General features: G+C 37.9%; 1 protein-coding gene across 1 annotated transcript in view; it reads left to right on the plus strand.

Moving 5' to 3' along the window:
• FSTL5 (follistatin like 5) overlaps window positions 1-26,892 on the plus strand; it is a 287,302-nt gene that overhangs the window by 14,630 nt on the left and 245,780 nt on the right. The window contains exons 2-3 of the mRNA XM_065736047.1: window positions 6,695-6,833; window positions 25,571-25,604. Of these exons, the coding sequence (XP_065592119.1) occupies window positions 6,695-6,833; window positions 25,571-25,604 (173 nt within the window). The remainder of the gene's footprint in view (window positions 1-6,694; window positions 6,834-25,570; window positions 25,605-26,892) is intronic.

Genomic DNA, 26,892 nt, shown 5'->3' on the forward strand with positions numbered 1-26,892 from the left:
ACCTATTTTAGGAAAGCTTACATCACAAGTGGCCATTTTGCCTTCTCTAGGATGACATGTATCCTCAAAACTTAGCTTAGCGGTTTGTTACGTTAATGCCAACAGCTGTTGTCTTTTTACATTTAGTTAATATTTGCTGAAATTTGTTTAGGAAATAAATTCTTTTTCATATTTTATAATTTTTCTTTCATGAAGAGAGCGCAATGGTTACGCAACAGTGTGTTATGTGTTACTTAAATCTTTTTTTCATGAATGAGAAATTGAACATTTGATACTACATACATACTGATTGAACATTTGATAATAATAACAATCAGAATATTTATCTGAGATCAAAGCTGGTAGAGTTCATTTATTTGATTACATAACGTTAAAGCAGTTAAATTCCCATCAGTTCAGAGTGCCACAGTGATAAACATTGGTCCAGTAACAAACTTTCTTGAGGAAAGGAGAAGGAGGCTGCCTTGCTGACACTGTGACCTCCACAAAGTTGCCGTTGTGTGACAGTAAAAGTACCAGCTTCCTGAAACCGATCCTGAAGAGTTAGGAAAAAAATTAGATGACAAGATGCAACTCCATGCTATTATAGAAAGCGTCTCTGAGATATGTGGAAAAATAGTTCCTTCATTTTCTTCTGCTTTCTATAAAAGAAATTGTGAGATTGCAGCTGTGAAATTGTGTTAAGAACATGAAAAAGGTTTAAATTTGTTGTTTCTCATTTCACTGCTGTTCATTTGAAGCTGGGTCACTGATAGTAAGAAATCTGGTGCCAACCAAGAAAGAAACTTAAAATGGTAGTGCTAAATGAGAGCATGAAATTAGCAATGAAGATTTAATCAAATAAATTGAAGCTTCTTATTTTGTTTGCAGTGTTCATGCTGCTGTATATTCCCACGGGTAGTGTCCTGGTTTAGTAATTACTGTGTAGCCCATCTACCCAAGACTACATTGCTGTTCTACTGCTCCAAAGAGATGCATCCATGCTGCATCTACTTATCTGTTGTTCATGACCCTTTCAGTATGCCCCAGGCACACTCAAACTACTTGATTACAACAGCTGCCTGTAAGCCTTCCAATTCTATGCCTTAAAGCCCTTCCAGTGTGCATATCAAGTCCTGGGAGCTTCTGAGTCCTATTCTCCCCAGGATGTTTAATGCCAGAGCTCCTGCTCTCACCTGCCATCCCCCCACAGTGAAAACAGCATGAAGGCAGAGAGAGCTACAGCAAAAGACAAGGAACACCTTGCCTTTGTGTTGACTGCGTGCCAGAGGTGTACCCTGGGGGACATATTTCAGAGCCACCTGAAGTGTTTTTCACATCTATGCAAAGACCAAGCGTAACAGTACGGGGATCAGGCGTGAGGGATTCTGTGCTCCACCTTCCATGTGTGCAGCCTGTGCCAGTTTTGTGGTTTGAATAAAGAAAAGTAAGGAAGAGATGGACAGGAGTCAGCAGAAGGCAGTACTCTACCTTCATCCACTGAAACCTTTTAGTGAGATTTAACAACAAAAATGTTTTCCCTTACGGTATGTGAGCTATCAGTAACAATGCTGCCTATGTCAAAACGGCCGTGCCAGCCTCCTTCAGTGGATGAAGGACAAAGAGGATGTGAAGGCATAATGTATGTAAGTACTGAGAGACAGAGCAGAGTGGTGCACAGATATAAGAGCTGCTGGCTGCCCTGGCAGCACTGCCTTTTGCAGTTGTAAGCCCCAAACCTCTGCTGTACGATGTTGTCACCTAACAAGTTCAGAGCATGACTCAGAATATGGCTGCCACATCTGCTTGGATTGCTTGGATGCCTTGGTTGGTGTGGGGTTTTTGAGGATGTGGGGGCACAGGTCTGTGTTATACTAAAGGAACCTGATAGGGTTGGAGATAGGCTAATGCTGCTGCTACTTGTTCAAATATCTGTTGTTATGTATGTATTTACATATCATCTACAGATGATACATACATTTATATATAGCGTGCACGTAATACAATAACAATTCCTAACATTTATGTTAGAATTACCCTGTTTGCAGATACCTTTCTGCAGTGAAGCCATAATGGCAGTTGAAAGCATTTTAAGAATGGTAGCTGTATATTCTTTCCTGACAGGCTTGTGTATCCATCAGTTTGTACGATGGAGTACCCAAAGTCACAGTCAATAAATCATAGAATGTATTTATTACTGTAGCTATATTACCAACCTATGAATAACATTGAGTATTATTATAGAACTTAAGCTGTTCTTCCTGATCCATACAAAGCAGAAACTGGGTACAGTTTCCTGTTTTTATTTTCTTCTTCATATTAGTAGTATGTGAAAATGACTGATCATCATGAGGGTACAGAGTCCTATTCCTTCCAATGTTAAATTAAGATAAGTTAATTTCTAATGTGTCCATTCAGAAAATGGCAGTAGGAACACAATACTAGCTAATATTTAAAACTTTATTTATTACCCTGCGTAGATGTGTAGAGGTGATAAATCAGCTTGTTTTGGATATAGTGGCTGTATTTTCAGACACAGTCTCAACTGTTAACACTGAATGTCTTGTCTGGACACCTTTTAATAACACAGATCAATAGCATAAATGTCGGGAATTCTGCAAACAATTTTTTTTGGTGAACATAAAACTAATTTTAAGCATACACAAATTTAAGTGGGGGTATTCCCATATTTAGAAATCTATATTAACAGATGAACAATGGTCTAAGTATGCTTTCTTTTATTAGATATATTATACACCGTATGTAGATACATTATCACTATTTGAACTAGTTGTGTATAATACAATATTTTTTCAATCTCTATCTGTTAAGCTTACATCACGGGGAGATGTAAAATACTGTTTAAGTACAGTAGCAATATCTCTTTTAGTCCATCAATTTCAAACACAGAACCAGTCAAAATATAAAAATTATGCTAACAGTGAAATGCTGAGAAGATTTAGAAAGCACAGTAAACTTTGAAATAAATTATTCTACGATACATTAATCATGATTACATATTTATGAGGAAGGTGTCAGAACCCAGATTTAGTTTGTTTTCCACAAACTACTGAAAAGTAGAAGAGTGAAAAACATTAACGGGAAAGGAAAGGGAGATGGAGACACATGTTGCGTTTTCTCAAGAGTTGTAAAAAATGATCTCCATCTCAGAAATAATTAGTTAATGGAGGGGGATAACTGGGGCAATTTGGTGAACTTTTCATGTGACTTAAGTTGTTTTGTTTTGCTTATTTGGTTTTGTATGGTTTGTGGTTGTGTGTGTGCATTTTTAACCAGGGAATTGGTGTACAACTCTTTTTTACACACTCTTTCAAAGAAATAAGAATACATAAGCAGTGTTTTCCCCACCCTGCAAAACTTGTTTCTTGCTGGTTGCTCAGCAGTAAATGAAAATTACTATTTTCAAAGCAATTTCCCTTTTTTACTTAATGTGCATAATGCTGTCATTAGTTTTGAGGAAAAGCAGACGATGTGTATCAGAAATGGATGCCATAAATACCTGTAATTAGTGCATATGCATGTTGAATCTGATGTACAAGTCCTGAGGTATATCTGTTCAGAGGTGCTTTTAATTGAAGAAGAATTTACATTGAAATTGCTAGTGATGATTAAAGTTCAAACAGGTTGGGTATTCAGTTCATGAAAAACTATCTACCTCATATACGTGTTTGAATCCCATCCATGTGGATAATACTATTTGAGGGTTTGAGTCTAATAGAGTTATTGAAGATTATTTGGCATCACTTTGCCATAACTGGAAACATACACACAGTTTAATGCTGTGAAATCAATATCCTATGCTAAGTAAAGAGGTAATATATAATTTCATGGTATTTTGTCAATATGTAAAATAGCAATTTAACGACTTTTTAACGTCAGAAAGTTTTAGGCTAGATGATTAACATCCATTTGCTCTACTGAGCAGACTAGAATTGTGTTTGTCTTTTGCTACGTATAACCAATAACCACACTTCTAGTTGAATATCATTTATTTTATGAAGCAAAATAATCTTGAATAAAATATTTCATATTTATGCTTTCTAAGTTTCAGTAGAAAGCGGTGATGAAATCTTTCTTCTTTGCAGTTCTGTTCTGAACAGCATGTTGTTTTTTTTTTTTCCCTTGGAGATGAGAGTCAGCTTGAAGAATTTGTATACCATCATAAAATGGATAAATCACAGCCACATATTTTTGCATGGACAGTTGCAAACTGAGTACAGGAGTGAATATTGCTAGAAAGAGGTTCTCAGTATAATAGTTATTTTGGGAAATTCTGTGGAAGAAAGATGATACAACAGTAGCACGTGGTACAAATAACACAGCAGAGCAAGTTGCTTTGCTAAAGGAGCGACCATATGGTCTTGATTCCCATGCCTACAAGGGGCAATAGTGTTGCCCTAAGGTATTTCCTCTGCCATCCAACTACCACTTCAGAAGTCACTGTTGTTCCAACAGTGTTCCTCACCTGAAAGTTTAGAGAAGCAAATTTGTCACTGAGTAACTGAAACCTCATAGGAATAATAAGTTATCAAAGCTTTTCTGTAGTGACTTAAATGGAGAGAAGTCAACAGCAAGAAAATTGCAGTGTGTATCAGACTTGTGATTGCTCTGGAAATGGGGTAGAACATAAAATGACAATCAGAAAGGCAAATCTAAATGTGAAGAACTTAATGTACGTTTAGAAATAGGGAATGACCATTCTCTGTTCCTCATCTTTAAATTCATTCCTCCTCAGCTTTTAAGGCAAATCTCAGGCTGACAGAATAGCGTGGAAGGATCCCACAATAACCATCAGTTTAATTATAAAATAGCAGGTGAAACTCACTGTTAATTAGCAAAATAATGTGCCACAGAGGAGAAAAAGAAAACACAGTAATTATTTACATCAACAAGTAGCTGTATATTTATCTATTTGTAGTCATAGGATATGTGATGTGGTAATTATTGTTAATAGTTGTCTGATGCTTCCCATCCCTGGACCCGCCGCATCGCTTCGAAAGCTTTCAGAAATATGTGAATTGTCTGGAATAGGAAAGTAGAACTTTATTTCCACTCTTTCATCCAGTGTTAGCAGAACTCAGAAGTCTAAAAGTTACTTGTACTCAAGGTCTTTACAATATTTGTTGAAGTATTTGGAGTATTTATTGGATTCTCAGATTTTTATGCATTTCTTGATTCCATTTTATTCACGCTTAAGATCTTTACTGCAGTTTTCTATGAGAAATCATTTGGCATAGCATTGAATGTAACGTTTGATTCATCGTTCATTTGACCCTGAAACTGCTGAAGACCCCCTACCTCCAATTCCTGTGCATTATTTTAAGGAGATTTGTGGGTTTTGTTGTACATTTTGGAGAAGAAATACCCACTGATGTTGTGCAAGAAGTTCAACAGAAAAAATGGAGATTTTATTTATGAAAAGGCAAATAAGAACTGCAGATAATACTCTACATGGTTTTGAGATTTTAGATGGAGTCTTAAAAGCTGATATTTTGAATTCAGATTACAGGTGTTCATCCAAGTACCAGGCAGTGCAGCCAGAGACTGAGAATGTAGTAGTTTTTCTCTTCTTTTGGTCAAGTACAAAGGAGAAGCCTTTCAGGGTCAAACAGTTTCCCAAATTGTAAGGTCTCTATTGTTTTACACCATGTGAAGTTAAAATATATGCAGTTCAGATGAGTAGTGGAACGTGTCTGCCCTCTCCATCTTCTGTGGAACGACTGTTCCCCAAACTAATATTCATTGTACAGAGATATATACCAAAAATGCAAAACAAAACAAAAAAAGAAAGAAAAAAAAAAAGGACAAAGGTTCAACTGTACATAGCAGTTTTAACTGCTACAAAAATCTGATCTTGTTCTTGAAAGTTACGAATAAACTGTTTTCAAAGGTTTTTCAATGAACAGAAATAGAAAGGTGTTTTCTTCAAGATTAAAAGTCAAGATGAGAGATGTTCCCTTTTTTTTTTTCTTCTTTCATTTTTTTCTTCCTTTTTCTTTTGTTTGTAATGGATTTATTGTTTCTCAGTGATACTGAGAAGTAACACCGAATCGGTGGAGAAAAATGCCATTCTATGGTAAGCTTGAGTTCTCAGAGTTCTTTTCCAGTCTTTCACATCACTGAGATAGATTTGTTGTAATAATCCTGTGGTCAAAGATACATTGGAACATCCAATGAGTAGTTCTGTTTTAAAATGAGGGTACCTCAGAAAGAGAACGTTCAACAACCACTATGAAATTCAGTTACTGAACAGTTACAAAAGGCCAAACTTGAATTTATTTGTATAAAATATCTGTCTGTAATAGAGCATGCTGTTTGTTTCAAATAATTCAGTGCATAACTTGTTCTCCAAGAGATATCCTGTAAGAGTTATCTCTTGCAATAAATTAAAAGAGCTGACGTACAAAAAAAAATGTAACCTAAGTGACACTATTACAAAAAGAAAGGCAATGATAACCAAGGAGAAACCTTAAATTTTATTAATAGGGAAATTCAGAATGAGATTGGTTTTAATGAAACACAGGGCAGGCAGTGTGAAGTATAGTACAGTATATCAATCTTAAGGCTGAGTTTGGAGCAGCCTCTCCCTCAGTCAAAATCTTACATACATGAGTGTTGAGTACTGAAAAGAAAATCACTTATGCTAAAATAATTATTAATTCTGTCACTGAACTTGTTCATTTTATTTTGACAGGAAAAGACCTGTAAAGATGTATATGTGGTGGTCAGCTGTTTTACTTCTTGGATGCATTTTGCTCGGAGCAGATGGGTGGCCAGCCAAAGAAGGATACAACTTTAGGCCTTATCAACCCCTCGTAAGATTACGCCACAAGGTACCGATTACTTTCTAGCACTTCTGACTTCTATTGCATGGTCAAGGGTTAATGTACATGCCAGCTCTGTCTTTTTTTACTTATTGGAGTGATGTTCTGCAAAAAGAAAAGAAAAAGAAACCTTTTCTGTACCATTATCTGTACAAATCTAGAGTCGATTTGACAAGTAAACAGGAGTTGATTGAATCAGAAAGCCCAGAAACTTTACAAATATAGTGAGCTAAGCAATATTGTAGTTTCAGAAGCTAGAGATTGCATGTATCAGCAGAAGCTCTGAGAGAGCCAGGGGGGCTGTCTCCTCAAGTGACTGTCAGCATCTGCTGAAGGCAAAGACTTGTCCTGGGACCAACTGGATTTTAGACCACACAGCACTGGGAGAACTGTGGGTCAAACAAGTTTGGTGATGAAGTTAGCTCATCAACAAAACCTTTTTCTGTGTGAGATAGCTGTTCACACTGAATTTAGGCATTTTGAACCACGGCACAGTGCAGATATTTCCTGAGGTGCTGTTTCCCAACTTCAAGCATTGTGTGCTGTTCAAATTTTACACACCTGCCACACCTTTGTCATTTATGGACACATAAATTACACATCTTTGTTATTGATGGAAACTTTAAGTGTTAATTTCTATTAATATTTTGAGATGAGGTACGGTAAACATAATTTCTCAGATTTAGACGGTCTCTCTACATCAACATTGGGTTGTGTGTGGAACTACTAGAATGTTGCTGTACCTTAATAATACTTCTAATCCTCTAATAATCCTTGAAATAAACACTTGAAGATTAATACTGGGGTGGATCACACATGCATACACACATATGTATGTGAACATAGATATATGAGCACACATACACATATGAACGATAATTTTTTCTCTGTTTTTCACTTCTTACTACTTTATTAATTATATATTTTCAAAAACTATATATGGAAAGGAAAACATACGTAAAGAACAGAAGGGAATGATGTTCTGTAAGTGGGTCTTGTATTTTTTAGAATAAAGCATCAAGGATAAGAAAAGAAATTATACAGGAGAATACATGAGAGGAAAAAGCAATGAGGTGATGGATTTTGAAAAGCAAGGAGGATTTGGGCATTTATTTTTTTTTCTAGGCAAAATGTGCCTGGGAATTGGTTTAGGACAGTTCAGCTTTTGATACGAGGGATAGAAGCTGCTGTACAACAACAAGGAGGGCAGAATGTTTCTAAAGTCATTTTTTACAAACAGTTTTGGCACAGACATGCATGCTCAAAATATGTAAATAGTAACCATTAAGGAAACGTTCTTCTCCAATCAAGCATTTTATATTCAAATGCTTGGGTCGATATGCAAGCAGAATACTTATTACAAATAGAAGATGATCACAAATATCAGCAGTCATATTTGCTTTGATCAGGCGGTGTATATGGAAGTTTATGAGTGTGCAGATTAAAAAAAGAGGAGTAAACACTCTTGTTCTAGTGCAGGAGAATTTATCTTGGGTGATAGTACGACCACAGCAGCTATAAACATCAGACTACACAGAAAATAATCCTGTTGTTTATCTGTCAAGATAATTGTGTTCATGATGACAGCAGGTGTTCAGATAACAAAGGTTTTGTGGTTTTAGAAAGGATTATGAAGACGTTTGGCTCCTTGTGCGCAGAAATCACATGTAAAGGTTTAGTCTGAATGAATGGTAATCTAGGAGGAAAAATTTCAAAGCTAAGGAATAAGGAAAATGCATAAGGAAAAACTTATACAGAGCACTGGCACAGGCTGCCCAGGGAGGCTGGGGAGTCTCCTTGGAGATGTTCACAAGCTGCCTGGACAGGACAGGGTGAATTCCGAAGGCCATTTGTTGGAAAGTCAAACTGGGACTCAAGAGCAACAGGACCAGCCATGCTGGAAATAGATTACAAACATTTTTTTTTCTCAACGGCTGGATGTTTGTCCCAATTTTGCCTTTTCTTCTATGGAATAATCTATCACCATTGGCTTGGACTTGGATGGAGAAAGACTATTACTGAACACTCCTGGGAATTTTATTTCCAGTCACCTTCAAACTGTATTTCTATATTCCAGTCACCTTCAAACTGCCATTTCTGTAGTTATTCAGAAAAAGATTATGTCTGAATTGCATGTGCGTTTCCTGTTGTGCCAGCTAATTTTCTGTGCTTAATTAGGAAAAGCTCTGAAAAAGTTTGTAAGGCACTTCTCATTTGGGATCCTTCTTATATTGCTGGTGAGAGTATTGTGAGCAATTTGTTGATACTTAGGTTCCTGCTTGAAATCGTTGGAAAGTATTAGTAATGAATTTTATTCTTGAGATTTGTATGCTTTTTACTAAGAGAGTAATATTTATGCAGTGCCTTCAGTGAAAAAATGTACACTGTGAATTTTCAGGTACAAACAGGAAGAAGGCAGCCAACAGAACACTGGCTGCCAGTTTCTGATTCATTGCTAGACACTAAGAAATATGTGATATAGTCTGTACATTCATATGTATAATCCAGGGCATGCCAAATCCCCATATCTAATGCATGCACATACAACCAGGTGAATACACATTGGTTATGGGGTATGGAGGAGAATCTATAACGCTGACAGCAATGCCTAACAGTATATTATATCATTATGGGTTTGGAACTATTTTTTTCAGTCTCAAGAGGCAACCAGCAAACACTGCTTATTTAGTCATCATCACCTGGATGCCTTTTACTCAGGCCTGATTGTGATTTAATGGAAATCAGGCTAGTCAGGGTTATAATGCCTAATTAAGGGTAAGCACTGGCTTGGGAGACTGGGCAGGGGTAGGTGGAGCAAAGCTGAGGTGAATTTAAAGGAGGGAGGAAAGGAATCAGGACATTCAGAATTTAGTCTGTGCTTGTGATGAAGTGGGGGCTTTGCCATGAAAAAACTGTTGATTTTTTTTTTCCAAATGACCACTGACTTTGCTGCATTGTTCACAACTCTTTCCAGCCCTGCCATTATTTTGTCTTGTTTAGCTGAAGTTTTGATGGGATCAAAGCCAGGTGCACAGCAATCAGTGTTTTCTGTGTAATTTTTCTAGATGAGGGTATTTCTTTTAATCTTCCTGTGAAAAACCTGCATTTTTTCCTTTTAGTCTCTCCTTAAGGTCAGTTTGCTGTTAGCCAGTTCACCTCTGATTCTCAGTAACCGAGGTCTGAATGAGATCAAAACTAAGTCCAGTTTAGAGGTCTTTGGAAAATAATGATTATTTTAATGGAACAAAGCAAGAGGAAAACATGTAATGCCTTAAGCAGGCTCCCTTGTTTTACTGCAGATGAATTCAAATGTATGAGTACAAAGCGTAGAATACATTTTTTACACAGCTTTTTTGCTCAGAGATGGCAAAATACTGTCCCTCGATTAATAGTGCATTCTGTGCTACAGTGAAACACCTGTAAAATTCAGACAGGCCAAGAAAGAAACGGGCAGAGTACTTGAGGATTCAAAAATAATCTGAGCTTTTCTTGTGTGGTCTGGTCCCCAGACAACTGGAGGTTTATAGTTCATAGTGTTTATCTGGAAATGCTGTTTGCCTGCAGCCTCTGAGAAGTCATAAAACTTGATCCTCTAAAATCCTCTGTCCTAGAGAAGGGGGGGGGGATGCAGGGGGAAATCCTTTGCAGTAAAGATGCAGTGCTGAATTCTGAAGGCTGAGAGCAGAGCTTCTTTTAAGTGTGTCACTGCTGCTTCTGGTTCTAAGGTAACCAGATAATTCTCTTCCTCCTGAGGCTCCCTGAATCTAATAGCTATGTCCTATGCAAATTCCTGGGTTTCCTTTAAATAACAAGAATTGCTCCCCCCCAATTTTTCTAACCACGGTTAAGAAGTCTTAAGAAACATTTTATTTTGCCTTTCTCAGGGAGATTAAATGTATCTTACATTCTAATCTACTCTTTACTTGTGGGCACTAGCATTTAAAAGGCATGGCAATTCTTTTGTTGTTTAAATTCTCATTACAGTCATTGTATGTTAGTAAGCAATATCAAGCAAACTCTTTTGCTATCTCTTTTAACATGCTCAAAGCTTTTATTTATTTATTTAAGTCTTAGGAATGTTGCTTATAAGATCTCTCTGTGAAATTTCTTCTACGTTACTTCTTCCAATCTGCCTGGCCCTGAGAAGGGGAAAAAGGGATGTTGAAGGCTGGTATTAAAGCAAGTGTGAAGGTCTTTCTCCTACCTGCCTGCTGATGCTTCCTTCCTTTGCTACCTCATTAGCAACATCTAGCTGTAAGCTTTTAGTCAAGAAGTCTCTGGGGTTAACAAGGAGGAGAAGGTACATCTTTACAATTGTGCTCTCTTGCTACGGTTTCCTTGTGTGTTCCTGATACTGAAATCACCGCTGTGGAAGCAATGAATCTCACCTCACTGTTTTAAGGGATGATGAGATCCACATGTATCACCTAGCTTTTAATTAACATTGCCTTCTTAATCTGATGTGTCAACGTGGAAGGAGAGAAGGAAATAAATGGTAGTGGTATATAACAGTGATGTAATTACCCTTAACATCACGGCACTGAAATTGGCCTCATTATGTTGCTGTCCTGGAATAGGAGTTCTGGTTAGTCTCTGGCTAGATATACAACGGTGTTTGGGACGTTGGTGCAAGCACTATCTGTATCTGTTATTATCTGCTGACTGTATGTTTTCATTTTCTGTTACCACGTGAAGTCATCATCACAAATTCCCATCACAGTAGCAGCAGAGAGCTGGAAGAAACTCGTTCTACGTAAAAATTGAGCTGTTTTGCTCCTGCTCTAATTGGTACCACTTGAATTTCTAAGATCCAGAAGGCCTGATACTTAAAGTGGATGTTACTATAGAAATTTAAGGGGTTCGGTTCTTTTCTTTGCCATCCTTGCCAAGTCTTAATCTTTTTATTATAAACTAGACTGCATATAGTTTAACATCATAATTTTTTTTTCTGTCAGCCAAAATTTGTATTTTTTTGCTGTTTCTTCTCATTTTTCCCCCTAGAATTTAATAACTATTTTAATAACCTAGACAATGATGATACGTGTAGACATGTATCATCTTTATTATTCTTTATCATCTTGATTCATTAAAATGGAAATCATGCCATGTAGGATACACAGTGCTTATAATGTGAAAAGGAATATGCAAAATCAGTATAAAAATATTAAGTAATGATGAATATATTCTATAATGCTGACAAGTACAGTAAGCTTCACTGGTGCGCAGGCAAACTGGAATTTACCCCTGCCTCGTTTTGTAAACTGAATAATTGTAAATGTACTTAGCTATGGTTTCTCTTTGACTTTTCTGATTCTAATTAGCTAGTTGAATTCTCTTGGTAAAGTAGAGGAATGATGTACTCTAAACATTTAAGTGCCAGCTCACATCTGTACAGCGTTGTATTCTTAATAAAGGGTAGCATTGATGGGTAGCAAAAATGCTTTTGTAAGAAAACTAACAATTACATTAGGATTTAGTATAAAAAATAAGATGCAATATGTATTTGGTCATTGCAAATGGGCTCCAGTCAGATCGTTCAAATATTAGACTTTACATCTGTCTGTATTTTCAGTACCAAGATATCCTTAAGGCTTACTTTCAGTACTTTGCTTTTTGTGATTGAAAAGTATTTCAGAAAAATTAGTTGCTTTTAACACTAGGAAAATCCTTAACTAACTGGTCTGGCTTAGCGCTTCTTTTTTCACAGGTTAATTTGTCATATTTTTTGATATATACTTTTGTAAGTGAGCTTATTTTCAAATATGGATTTCATTGTTTCAGAGCAAAACCAAACAGCACCTTGAGATTATCACGTACTCCAGCTAGCAAGACCTTCAACTTCATTTGAAAATGGTTGGACTTTGTTCTGAGTCTATTTATCTTGTCGTCTTAGCAAATACAAGTATTATCATCTCAGATCTTGAAACAGTCGTGAAGTTTCCCTGTTTTGTCTTCAGTTCACTTTAAATAATATTAGCTGTCCTTTTGCCCCACTCCAAACTTCTGTAACTCGTCATGCTTCTTAACCTTCCACAGGAGTATTCGATCATATTGCATCTTAACATTGTGTTTTTTAGTTGTTTTCCTCGCTAGCAGAGGGATTCCATGTCAGTGAATGTGAAATGTGTTGTAAGGCACTGCAGAAAAACGACAATCAGAATTGTAGAAATGCCTCAGTACTGTGTCTTTGAAAACACAGTTTGATGATGGACTTATAATTCGATTTCAAATAGGATATCTACCTGATCTGAGCAATAAAAAATGTTTGCAAGATCTCAGTTCATAAATAAAGCCAATTTTTGGAATGTCTTGCCATATTAAAGACAATCAATTCAGGCCACCTTCAAGATGGCAGAAATTGTTACGGTCTAAGGATGAGTCTGACTATGTCTGTATTAGGCCATATGTAATGATAAAAAGGAGAAGCAATTTCCTGGTCATCTGGAATCCTCCATGTAGTGATATTGATTCAGTATTGCTGAATCAATGCAGAGAATGAAAGTTGAGTTAAGGAAAGGATAATTGCTCTATAATAAAAAGCTTTATGAAGACCTCATAAAAAGTGTCACAAAGGGGTTCTGGCTTGAGTATATTTTATTGTACAGCCCCTCTCCTCTCTTCTTATTTGTATGTTCAGAGGATTAATCAGTGACATAACATAGTAAAAAATCCTTTCCAAGATTCCACTTTCCTCTGAAGTACTTTATCAAGTACCCCATGTAAGGGCTGACCACTGCTGGGGAAGCATCTCTCGTTGGAGATCCCTCCTTTATGGATTTTTCCCCTGTGAGCCTCGATCCTTGGAGATGGGTGAGCATTTCTCTTTATATTGATTGTCTCTTTTCCATCCTGATAGTCTTTCTAACTACAGCATCTATAAAATATATCAGCTAACAATACCATTTGCTTTTATTCATTTTGTTAACTTCACCCCTTATATATATTGCTTTAGTAGTGGGGACTGTTCTCATCTCGTGCTATTGAGAAATTCAGGGTAGGCACTATCTGTCCTTATTGTGAAATGTTGCCATCATTAACAAGCAGTAAGAGTACTCATTTCAATATAGGGTACTGCCCCAGCATTTGTTTTCAAGATCAGCTTTAATTTTTTTTGTTTGTAAGCTATTCAGAGGAACCATGGTAAGAAGCACAGGCGTATGCTTTGGTATATTAGGTTTAAGTAAACTTGATTTAGTCTTCTTTTCCAGCAATCTATCCTTAACTCAGACTGAGAGTTAACCCCATTATTCCCTGAACAAAATAACAGTAACAACACTCTTACTGACTTCTAACTTAGTTAACTGATTTTTGCTAATAATGTAGCATCTATTTACTATGAGATGCTTCCAGTTCAGTGTAGTGCCTAAAGTCTGCAGGTTCTGACCCCCCCCCCTCCCAGCTTAACAAGGAAGGAGGGGAACCACACCAGTCAGAGCAACAGTAGCAGAGGCTTTAACTCTTGTACTCACAAGTGAGCCCCTATGAGAATGAGAAGTTGGTGGTGTTTAAGGAATTGAGGGATGTCTAAGTAATAAGATGCATGTTGTTTTTTATTATTATTTTATAAACATCATCCACAGTCTGCTAGTGTAATGCAGCAGTTCTGGTAATTGTGTGGCTCATAAACCAAAAGAATGGCTAGAGTTGAGCTGAATATTACTGTGTTTGAACAGGTAAGTCCAGAACAGTGCATCTCCTGAATTTGTTTGTCAATTTACATCTATTATTTCTATGGAACTTCTGAAACTCCTTGTGCTGGCACATATCATCTGTTACTGCAGCAGAATCCCTAAAATTTAGTGTTGATTGTTTGGCTTGGACCTTCTTCTTATTGTATTTTAAGTTAATTTAGGTTGTTGATGTTGCAGAGCATCCATACTGTAGGTAGGATCTATACTTGCACATTTGCATATCCAAAACTTATTGAGAGGAAATCATAACGTGTCCCATGGGGCAAAGTTAGTTCTTACATGTGGTGAACTTTTAGATCACTGACTAAGGTCATGGTTGCGAGACTGTATTTCCAAAGAGTTTGGATTTTACCTGTGCTTATAAAGCAAATACCATTTCACCATACAGAAGATGGAACCCAGCTGCTCTAAGCCCCACCTCCTACTTTCCAGCCTGAGGTCTAGGATCATGACAAGAAGCAGCCACCACTACACGGGATCCATCCCCAAGCACTGAGGTATCCCCCCAAGGAGGGGAGGATGGGAACTTGCATGACTACTAAACTCACAGGGCTGTACATACTCAGGCTTCTGCCACCTTGAAGGCACAAACACAATGCACCTCTCACCAAGGGCTGCCTTTTGCTGTGCCTTATTCTTTAGGCTCAACATGGAGGGCATGCACACTCTGCACTCTTCGGTAGTACTCAGCTACTCTGCCCATCTACATCACTGCAGGCATCTGGAGAGCACATCTGCTTGCCCTCCTCTGAGACATGAACTGCATCAGGGTCTGGAAGGAGGGACAGAGACAGATAAAACTGAAGTGCTGGACCCTGTGCTCCGTCCACGGAGATCAAGGCCCATCCCACACCAGAATCCACCACCAGGACCCATAATGGAGTTTTCAGAAGACTACCAGAGCCCCACTACCACAGTTACCAGTCCTAACACTTCTCATCACTGAGTGCATTGACCCCGCTGTCCAAGATTGCTGCTCTCCTTTGCCCTCAGGGAACTGTGACACTGTAGAATACTGTACCAGAATCATAGGGACTGGAAGGGACCTCTAGATATCATCGAGTCCAACCCCCTGCCAGAGCAGCTCCCCAGCCCAGGTTGCGCAGGTAGGTGTCCAGGCGGGTCTTGAACATCTCCAGAGAAGGAGACTCCACCACCTCTCTGTGCAGCTGTGCCAGTGCTCCGTCACTGCACTGTGAAGAAGTTCCCATGCACATTTGGATGGAACTTCCTAAACTTCAGTTAGTGACCATTTCCCCTTGTCTTATCACCATGCACTGTTGAGAAGAGTATGCCCTCATCCCTTTGCCCCCCGCACCTTAGATATTTATATCTCATGCAAGACCCAGGCACCCTGCACACACTCAACCTTCAGACCAATCATGATAGTTACCCCTAAACCATTGGGCTGGACTCACTTAGGCAGGGATGTCCCAGTAGATGTCTTACTGCAAGTCTGGATGCCCATGCATGTCACCTCTCTGTGAGGGATGTGGTGGCAGGATAGGAAGGGTGCGGGGTGAAGGATTAAAGGAGGAGTGTGGGATGTGCAATGGATGCAAGATGAAGTTATGGGTAAAGGCAGGGAGAAGGATTTGAAACAGTCCTGTGTGGAGCTGGGGAGTTGGACTTAGTGGTCCTTGTGGGTCCGTTGTGGTGTTCTGTAATTCTGTGATGTGTCACTTTTACTCTTCTATAGTTACTGTTATCATCACATATGTAATCCGAGCCTAGGGCGTTCTATTTGCTTCTTATAAGTTCTTCCAGGATAAATCTCATCAAATGAACATGACATCTGTTGCTGTGCTCAATTCCCTTCAACTGAAAATTAAGAGCATTTGATGTCTTTCAGTTCCAGATTTGATTTTCAAACAAGCAAGCAAACAAAACCCTCGCTGGTTTTATGACTTTGTAATAAGAGGGCCGGATGTTTGAGTGCTCCTTAAAAACTTTGATGGTTTTGGTAGCTCTGTTTGGGTCTGAAGTGCAAAGACAATAGAGAGTATAATGAGGCACTAATGAAGAGGTGTTTGCTGCTTGTATCTGCGTTGATTGCTTGTTAGGCACCAATACCTTTATGCCTAGATGCTTTTAAGAGCATAGAAGATGGAAGATTTATACATCAAATTTAAAACAAATATCTCCCAAACTTTAATGGCTAAAAAATTATTTCTCTTTGCAAGTGACACGAGAAATGAGCAAGAGATGATTGTTTCAATTGAACTGTCTTTTTAGCTCTTTGGTATTTTCCAAGTTGGCATTTAATGTGGCTTGTAAAACATCAGTGCAAACTGCTCGTGCTCCCTGAAATAAGTAGACCAGCCTTAAATATATCTTTAAGCGTTGCAGGATATTAATCGCATTTGTGTAATGTTTATTCTATCAAACAACTTTTTCACTTTAATTCCCCAAATAAGAATATAGTTTTACTCCTTCTGCTTCTCCTCTTCCCATGAAAGCAAACCAAAATGAATTTATCAGCTATTTGTTTAAGACATAAACTATAATTATGGGTATACAACCTTGAATAAACAACCCATAATTGTAATTTCTGAGGTGATGTGTGTCCTGATGTTTTCTGAGAACAGAAGATTCTCTAGAGTGGGTTCATAGAAATGCTGTCAGGTGTTTTTACTCTTTTCTAGACATTGTACTTGTAGATCCATGCAAATAATACAGAACTAATATTACATTTTTAAAAAAATAGAATTTATTCAATTCTGTTTGTTTATCCAGCACTTCTTTGGGGTGGTACATTTAATATTCAGCATTGCTTTTCACAGGGGAAAATGCAACTGGATAAAAAAGTATTGGAATGTTAATAGCAGTTACTGAAATGCAGTGAGCCAACCCTAAAAATTGTGAAAGCCCAGTCCCATGACAACTGGTAGTTTTATCTGTTTTAAAGGTCTGAGTAACCACTGGATTTAGCTAGCCTGGTTTTCCATGTAAGGATGTCCCATTTGTCTCTATATAAGCTGCTTCCTAGTATAACCAGAATATGAGTAAAGCCTGCCTATCTAAGAAAAAATTACCAAATCCTCAAACACTTTCTATGCCCAAATATTTTCAAATCATTTCTCTTGATGGTTTGCTATGAGCAAAGAACAGTTTATCATTTTTGTACATCGGTTATCCTATTCCACGGTACACTTGGCCTTCAGGACTGAGAGGGCACGTGGCTGGCTTATGTCCAGCTTCCCATTCAACAGCACCCCTAAGTGCTTTCAGCAGGGCTTTGCTCCATCCATTCATCCCCTAGTCTGTACTGGCAGTGGGAGCAGTGGCAATCCAAGTTGAAGACCTTTCACTTGGCTTTATTAAACCTCGTGAGGTTCACCTGGGCCCACTGCTTGTGCCTGTCTAGGTCTGTCTGGGTGGCATCCCATCCCTCAGGAGCATTGACTGCATCACACAGCTCGGGGTCATCATTTTCTCTGTTGAATAACTTTGATAATATATCTATACGGAGTTAACAAATGTCCCCTATTTAAATTTACTGTATACTATCTCTCAGAAACTAAGAAAGAAGGTAGTAGCCAGTATGGGAGTTAAAGGAAGGTTCTGAAATTTTCTGTGTTGTTATTGCAGCTCTCTCTGCATATTTTTTACTTGAAGCTACTTGCTTTAGACACTTACCCCAAGAGAAAATAGCAAAAACCTTCACAGTTCATTGCCTACTTCACTGGTGATAATTTATTGTTGATAGAATTGTAGCGCATATAGCTCAACTTTATGACTGATTTTTGAAAAAGTAGTTGAAATGCAACAGTGAGATACTGAGCTAACGTGGAAATTTCTAGGATTAAAATAGAAAAAATACCATCCTTATTCTGTGTTCTAGTTTCCTAAATGGGTAATGAAGTATAACCTTTCATTAGATCTCTGGTAAAATGAATACATTCCTAAAATACATTGTTGAATGTTTTACAAAAAAGCAGATGCAGCTGATTAATATTTATATCGTGAACTTCTCTTTTCCTTTGCAACACTACCTTATCTGCCTTGTAAAGGAAAACGATGTATTTATTATTAGAAAGTTCTCAGCACACTGGTTTTAATCAATACTGGGAGATAGACTGCAATTCTTACCCCAAATTATGTCCTAACACAGACTAAACATTACTTGCATTCCTGGATTGTAAGAAGTAATTGATGTTGATGCCGACACATCTGAAATCTCTAATTGTCCTTCTTTCTGCGGATATTCTTTCATCCAGACAAAATTTTGCAAAGAGGAAAGATAAGATCTGAATGAGCCTCAGAAGGGCTGAAAACTAAAATGCAACACACATCATGTCACTTTTAGAAAATTACACTTCAGAAAATTGCACTTAAAAACCATCTATGAGATTTTAAAAAATGAGTGGAGGTTTTAGGCAAATTACTCCCATTAATGTCAATGGGAATTGTACAGAAAAAAATCCATCTGCGTGGGTTTTTGAGGGGAAAAAATAGCACTGTATTGTAAGGAATTATAATACTTTTCAGTGATTGTGAGAGTACCTGGAGTTTTAGGAACTCGTTATGTGGGAGACGATAATGCGATAGCCGTACTGGCCCTTAGTATTGCCAGGGGTGATTCAGGATGCTTAAAATATTGCTTCTTGGAGATCTCTCTCCCTCTTTATTTACGCAAATCTGGAACATCCTAAGATAATACCAAAATAAATGTAAACATTAAATACTGTTAGACTTACCTTCCTTAATAAAAGATAAGTGTGTGTGCATTACATATAACATTACACAAAGGGAGACCTGGGTGCTTTCCTGTGAGGAGAGGCTGAAAGAATCAGGACTATTCAGCCTGGAGAAGAAGGAGCTTAGGGAATATCTATTACTATCTATAAATTCCTGAAGGGACAGTTCAAATATGACCGAGCCAGGCTCTTTGAAGTGGTGCCTGATGACAAGAGGCTGTGCACACAAACTGGACCATGAGATGTCTGAACACTGCCAAGCACTTCTGTGCTGTGCAGGTGATGAAACCCTGGCTTAGGCTGCCAAGAGTGGCTGAGGAGTGTCCTCGTTGGAGACCTCCGAAATGTACCTGGACGTGGGCTTGTAGCATTCTGTACGTGTTTCAGTGCACTGTACCAACACTACATCTGAGATTAGTGTAATTTTTTTTCCTCTCATGTGCTATGAAACCGCTTATAATTTAACATGGGTTTGGTTTTTCATCAGAGAATGAGGTATGAAGTGATCCTGCTAAGGACCAGAAACTGTAGTTTTGTCTGAAAAAGTGAGCTGCCTACCAAACTGTGGTCCCCTGTGCACACTTGCTCTCTGCTTGCTGTGCCTGTGCTGTTATTTGATCTGCAAAAGAAGAGTTTATGCGACTTCCAATTCAAATTTCTTGTAATTAAACTCATTGTATTAATGTAAGCTAATATGTAGTTGTTGTTCAACTACCTTAGCTTGCGTATAGGGAAACAGTAAAAATGTATTATCTTAGTAATACCTCCCTCTGAAATGCTTGATTTAAAAGCAATTACTCCTTTAATGCCTTGAAAAATAATAATAAAAAGAAGGAAGAGAAATATATGGGAGAAAAGTACCTCCATGGTGGGATTGTCATTAAAGATAATGACCACAACAGTATTTTTCTGCATTTTAAGTAGATTTTATGGTATGACTAGTGATACAGTTTCATTATACAATGTTAATCAGGCATTATTTTGTGATTCCGCTTTCCTCAGAGTTTATCAAACTATTAATTTATTATTTTTATTTATTTATTATTATTAATGTATGAAATTATTTTAATTTCTGTCTCCTCTCAAGGATGATCTACCATGTGCTTTAGACTAACTTGCACTTTGTTTAAGAATTCCATTTGCTAATTGGTTATTTTTTTAAATACATCCAATAGGGAAGAGGGGACTTCGCCTGAGTTTTGCAAAACTGCAAATGCTCCTCTGCTTTATTGCTTATCTGCTCTAACACAACAACTAAATCCTAGGCAGATGTCTCAGAGAGGTGGATGAGTGAGGCTCTAGATGCAGTGCAAGTACGTAGCTTGCTTTTTAAGAGAGAGAAAGTGAAAGAGAGTGCCCAGGTGGCCAAGAAGGCCAACGGCATCCTGGCTTGTATCAGAAATAGTGTTGCCAGCAGGAGCAGGGAAGTGATCATCCCCTGTATTCAGCCTTAGCGAGGCTGCATCTTGAGTACTGTGTTCAGTTTTGGGCCCCTCACTTCAGGAAAGACGTTGAGGCCCTGGAGCATATGCAGAGAAGGTCAGCTAAGCTGGTGAGGGGTCTGGAGCACAAGTCTTACGAAGAGCGGCTGAGGGAGCTGGGATTGTTCAGTCTGGAGAAGAAGAGGCTCAGGGGAGACCTTATTGCTCTCTATAACCACCTGAAGGGAGGTTGTGGTGAGCTCTTCTGTTGTGTAAGTAGTGACAAGACTAGAGGGAATGGCCTCGAGTTGCACCAGTGGAGATTCAGGCTGGATGTTAGGAAATACTGCTTCTCTGAGTGAGTGGTCAGGCACTGGAGTGTTTGTCCAGGGAGGTGGTGGAGTCACTGAGCCTGGAGGTGTTCAAGGAATGTCTAGATGTTGGACTGAGGGACAAGATTTGGTGAGAACTATTGGTGATAGGTCAACATTTGGACTGGATGATCTTGTAAGTTTTTTCCAACCTTGGTGATTCTATGATTCTAGATCACCGATTCTTAGTGGCTTTTTACATATATTAATCCACATTCTTGTATCTTTTATTAATAAGAAGGATCTGTATTTGATGTGTAAGTTTTACTTCAATGTTTTCTTCGTTGTGTTTCAGTTGCAGACGCTTTTAAAATGGCAGCCCTTTCCTAGCCAGAGGGTTAATTTTGCAGTTCAGAGATGTTCTACCCACTCTAATCACTGGTTAACCTTGAAGTAACTTCAGGCTTACGGACTTCTTCTATCTGAATGTGTTTACTGCCACTGAGGGTCTCACTAGCAGAAGGCATATTATGCTGGGGTTGTTCTGTGATCTGCTAGCAAAAGCTGTCTTTGTAGATGGAGTCTTTTGAGAAAACACTGCTTGAGAATCTCCGGCTGAAACAAAAATAATTATATTAACAGAATAAGGTACTTAATGAAAATGAAAACCAAGTTGACTAAGGCGTAATTTCCTAGATTTTTTTAAGGAGTCACATAAATCTTAAAAGATTTCACTTCAAGCCAACAAGCACCTTTTTTCATTTTAAAATTTCACCCAAATAGGTTTCTTTGTTGTTGTTTTCACGTTCCAGCTTTGCCCAACTTGCTGCATTCTCTTCACTCTTTTTGTTGTCCTTTCTCTTCTTATTTGAAACCAAGATTTTTTGGATTGCTTTCCTGTAAGGCTATTCTGTTTTGTAATCAATGCCCAGATTAGTCTTCAGAATCTGCTTATTGTAGTCAAAGCAGCAGATACAGGCTTTGCAGCTTTGTTGGAAAAAACAACAAAAACAAAACAAACAAAAAAAAAACCCCATGCCATTCATTCTAATTACAAACTAAAAGAATTGAAGAAGTGTAAATTGGACTAGTCAGGCTTGTGGCATGACAAAGGGTCTTCTGAGCCTATATACTGCAGTGTGGGAATGCTAATATAACTTCTTGCTAGATTTTTTCTTTTTTAATAAGTCCATCTTGCTGAACAAGGATAAGATTCCTCTGAGTTCTGCTGTCTTGTTAGAGCAAAGTCTTAGCTGCACTCTCTGACCTCTGAAGAGAGAGAAAATGAAAATATTCTCCTTTGTAAAGAGAAAAAGGAAGTATTGGCTTGATCATTTTAACCAAATGGCAACTAGAGATTAAAAAGAAATGTCAAAGGAGTTAAGCAATGCTAAACCTGGAATGACATGACAATCAGTACTTCAGACTTGCCTGGAAATTTAGGCCATAATCAAGGAATATCATTCCTTTTTCCTTTCCATGTGTTTCAGGTAGACATGGACTGTTTTGAAGATGTGCTTTTCAGATAGGTGCAGGTTTTGACCCACTTTGTGCTTTTGAAACAGCAGGAGAAAGAGGAAAACAAACATTGACGTAGATTTGCAGGATGGAGTTGAAAGGAATATTGCCGTATTCCTTTGCATTAGGAAATTAGATTGCCTCACTGTTCAGTTTAGTGGTAGCTACACATTTTCATGTCCCTATGAATTATAAAATACTCTTGCATTTTTGATTACAGCTTTATCCTTTCTGTATCATTTGTAATCTCCTCGACAGACTTTGAACAGCCATGTGACTGCAGAGAATTAGTTTCAGTTTATATTTTTCTATATTAGTTGGACGAAGGTAGGTAATAAGCTTTACCCTGAAATTATTTGCTTAGTAATTGTGGGGAAAAAAAATAACAGAAGATTAATATTTACCAATGCAGAAAAAGGATTGCACAGTCCAAAAGAAGGTACATATTGGTGCAGATATTCATGTCTTTCCATAGTTTCACATATACGATCAATGAAGCTGATACTTGCACAATGATAACTAATTTTTGGAGCTTATAGTTTAAATATAATAAGGCAATTAGGATTGTAATCAGTACATTCACTTTGTTACTAATGGTTTACATTGTGTTAAAGGTACTACTTAGAAACTGCAGTAATAGCTGAAATAAATGACTCCTTTTTCTGTTAGTATTTAAAATAAATGTTTCCCTAATAGGAAAAGAAAAAACCCAAAACCTTTAGCATGTTCCCAGCACCATTTTCCTGATAGGAATTTATAAAAAAGAAAAGATTTGAAGAATGTTTTGTAGTACACAAAGTAGAGGGCATCTTCTTGAGCAGGTATTGTGTGAAATTTTGAGGACAGATTGCTGCCTGAAGTTTGCATTGCTTTTTCTTGTGTTGTTGTAATGGAAACACTAAGTCAGGGCTTTAACTGGTGATGGAGCACCTGGTGGGAAGGCAGGGCCAACCCAGGGGAGCTCAGGTGCTCAGTGACCAGAAGGGGTGAAGCCAGGATCCACCCCTTCCCAGATCTCATTTAAGGGTTGGTAGTGGAGGTGCCTCTTTCTGGAGATTCCTGTGTAGCTGAGGCCTTCTGAAGGTAAGTATCTTCTTTCCTTTATTTCTTTACTCATAGCTTTTGCATTTGAGCAAGTTCTCATTTGCTGCAGCCTAGGACTTTACTACTGTGTTATCATTGCTGTGCTTTATTACGTTACCGTTGTTGAACACAACTAGCTCAGTGTATTTTTTTTGCCACAAATCATCATCGTTAGTATGCTGTGATTAAGACAAGCAGGTATAACAGATAAGTTGTTATAGATATTACATGGAAGCATGAATATATGGTGTAGATATCAAGGAAATGGCATTAATTAGTAGTTGCAGGAATTAGAATTAGTAGGAAGGTAATTAGACAGTCATAATAAAATAAGTAATATAGTAGCAAATATAGAGTTATAGGTTCAACCAACCTATCAAAACACACAGCAGTGTGTATATATACATATTATAGATTCTAAACTTACTGATACGATAACAGGAAATATGATAGATTATACGTATCTGTATTACACTATTATGTGCATTTATAAATATTCATAAAATAACGAGTACCAAATGTATCAAACCTAGGCCACAGTAGATTCGGATAAGTATTATTAAGAAAAGTGATCTCAGATGGGATCACAGAATCTGGAAATGATTTCAGAGGGATGTCTAGAGAGGCCCAGAAAGGCACTGAAGTTAATGACAGAGACTCGCTTCAAAGATGATAGGCCTCACGGGGCGCAGAGCATTGCAGAGCTGATGTTGCAGCTTCACAGAATTAACCCAGTGTTCCAGTGAAACTTCTGTCTGTTTGGGAGGGAAAATAAATAACAGGACGGAGCACGTGCAGCACAGGAGATTTCCTCTCTGAGAAACTTTCAATTTGGGTCAAAATCGGACCCTTTTTATAGTACTGAGACTTAAAAAGGTATAGGACACCTCTGTATCTCTACAAGCTCTCTGGAATTCCTTGAAAAGGAGGTTGTGGCAAGACTGTTGTTGCTCTCTTCTCTCAGGTGACAGAGAGAGGATGAGAAGGAATGGCCTCAAGTTGTGGGGAGATTCAGCTTGGATATTGGGAAAAGCTTATTCTCCGAGAGTGGTTGTGCATTGAAACACTGCCCAGGGTGGTGTGATGAAGTCACCATCCCTGGAGGTTTTCAATAATCACGTGGATGGGGTGCTGAGGACCATGGTTTAGTGAACAATATTGAAGTGGATGATTGGACTGAATGATCTTAGAGTTCTTTTCCAATCTTAACAATTCAGTGATCGCTTTAACAGCAGCTATTGCTTTCCCAATTTTGGTCTTCTTCTTGAGACATCCAATAGACAATTGTCTCTTATTTTCTTTAAACAAAACTTTTTCAAGTCAATACTCACTTCTTCAGGCTAATTTCCTCTTTCCCAGGCTATTTTTCACCTTCTCAGGTGATACTTTTTTTTTCCTGATGCTTGTTTCTTTATCAATGGTATTTTCAGGACATCTCTGGTTCTCTGGTGTCCAGATGGACTTCAGAGATGTCTTTGGTTCCCTCACTGACTTGCTAGGCTGAAGGATGAGTTTCCCAGGCTGGCAGCCATTTCTCCTGACAGTGTTACTGCAGCCATTTTGTCAAGTGGGGTTGAGATTTTCTAATTCTGAGAACAGTTAAACTCTGCTCTCAGGGTTCTGGACACCCGTTTGCAGCTCATGGAATCTAGGCTTATGGTCGCCTCGATGCTTATCTAGATCAACCAGTTGATTAAGGCAGGTCTAACCTCAAAATAACATCACATTGCAAAGGGTCTTAGCCAGCTGAATTCAGAATATCTCCCAAGATGGATGTAGTGTGACAGAGACAGCATGACCTCTCTGGGTAGCATGTTCCAGTGCTCAATCACTGTCACTGTGAAAAGGACTAGGGGATTTTAAAAACAGGCAGTATAGTAATTTTTCTGCAATATAGCTGACATCTCAGAACAGGAAGGAGTATGAACTAGACTTTAAAGATCTTTTGATTCTGTGTGTCTATGATTTAAGTGGTAACTATTGCTTAAAATAATAAATTTCTTTTTCTACTTTTAATTGCAGCAGGAAAAGAATCAGGAGAGCTCAAGAAGTGATGGTAAGTGCTGATTGTTTTCAAAATGTGGTGATTCTTGTAACTATAAAGAAAAAGTTAACATAAATTTTCTTATTAAAAATGAATAAGTATGATTGCTGTTTTTTTTTTTGTCATTTCAAATATCAAACCATCCGTGGAGGTGGGATAAAATGTACATATCTAAGGCACTATTTTTGGATAACTTTGATGGAGACAAGCAAGGCTAACTGTTATCTCTTGTATAGGATTGACTGTATCTTCCTACATTTGTGAACTAGACTGTAGATGCTTGGTATCCCTTAACGAAACATGAGTACAGTCACTTTAGCTTTCTATTCTGTACATCTGTAATGGATGTGATTACAATTTATTCACAAATGAATCACATCCTTAGTAGGATGCCTTATAAAAGTAGTCATTAGTGTTTTTTGCATAAGTCTTTTTATACTTTCACTACACCTTATTTTGTGCACTACAGAAAATTGAATATCTGAGTTAAAGAAACAGCTTTGGATCAACAAAATAGCAAGTTCCAGAACTCCAACTGTGGCTCTTATATGTCATTCTAGTATGACTTCTTTTAAGAGAGAACACCCGATTCTCTTTGTTACAAGGATGTTTTGCAAATAATGAAAGGTGAAATTTCCATCACAGGTGGAGAATGTTATCTTGATCTTGTAGGTGCTTATAAGAGGTAGATTATGAGGTGCTTTGAAGAGGAAAACAAAGGGAGAGTAGAAAAGAAAAGAATACTGTGCAAAAGGTTACTAAGAGGGAGTTAAGTGACAAACTTATGCCTTTTATTACCTTAGGAAGCAATGCTTAATCATATCATTTGTGTTAGCTGTCCTTAATTCACTGATCTGTATATCACAGTACTCATTAATCTCCATTTCCTTGCTTTCCTTCACACTAAGGCTACACACAGGCATATAAAGAGATGCCAAACCTGATGCTTGTGTGGGGTTGTCAGCACAGTCATGTTTTTCTTGATTTTGTGTAATTTACATCATCTGAAGGACTGTAGGTCCTTCTTTTAAATAATGTTTACAGTATGATAGACCAGAACGAGAACTTCAATTTTAAACTTCACCTGGGCTGTTTTCTTTCCTGAAGTAATAGGTTGAATTACCTTGAGATGCTGTGAGTGCACCCGTGACGTACTGTTCAAAAACCTAACTTTATGATTTAACCTATGTTACATAAAAAGGTTTTGGAAACTTAGATCACAGAAATTAGAGATGTTAGCATAAATTTGAGAAAACTACAAACTTAAGACTATACTTACAAAGAAAGGTACTGAAATGTG

The sequence above is a fragment of the Cyrtonyx montezumae genome, unplaced genomic scaffold (genome assembly GCF_038088225.1).
Source record: "Cyrtonyx montezumae isolate F1298 unplaced genomic scaffold, pur_monq_1.0 scaffold_2, whole genome shotgun sequence".
NCBI lineage: Eukaryota > Metazoa > Chordata > Aves > Galliformes > Odontophoridae > Cyrtonyx > Cyrtonyx montezumae.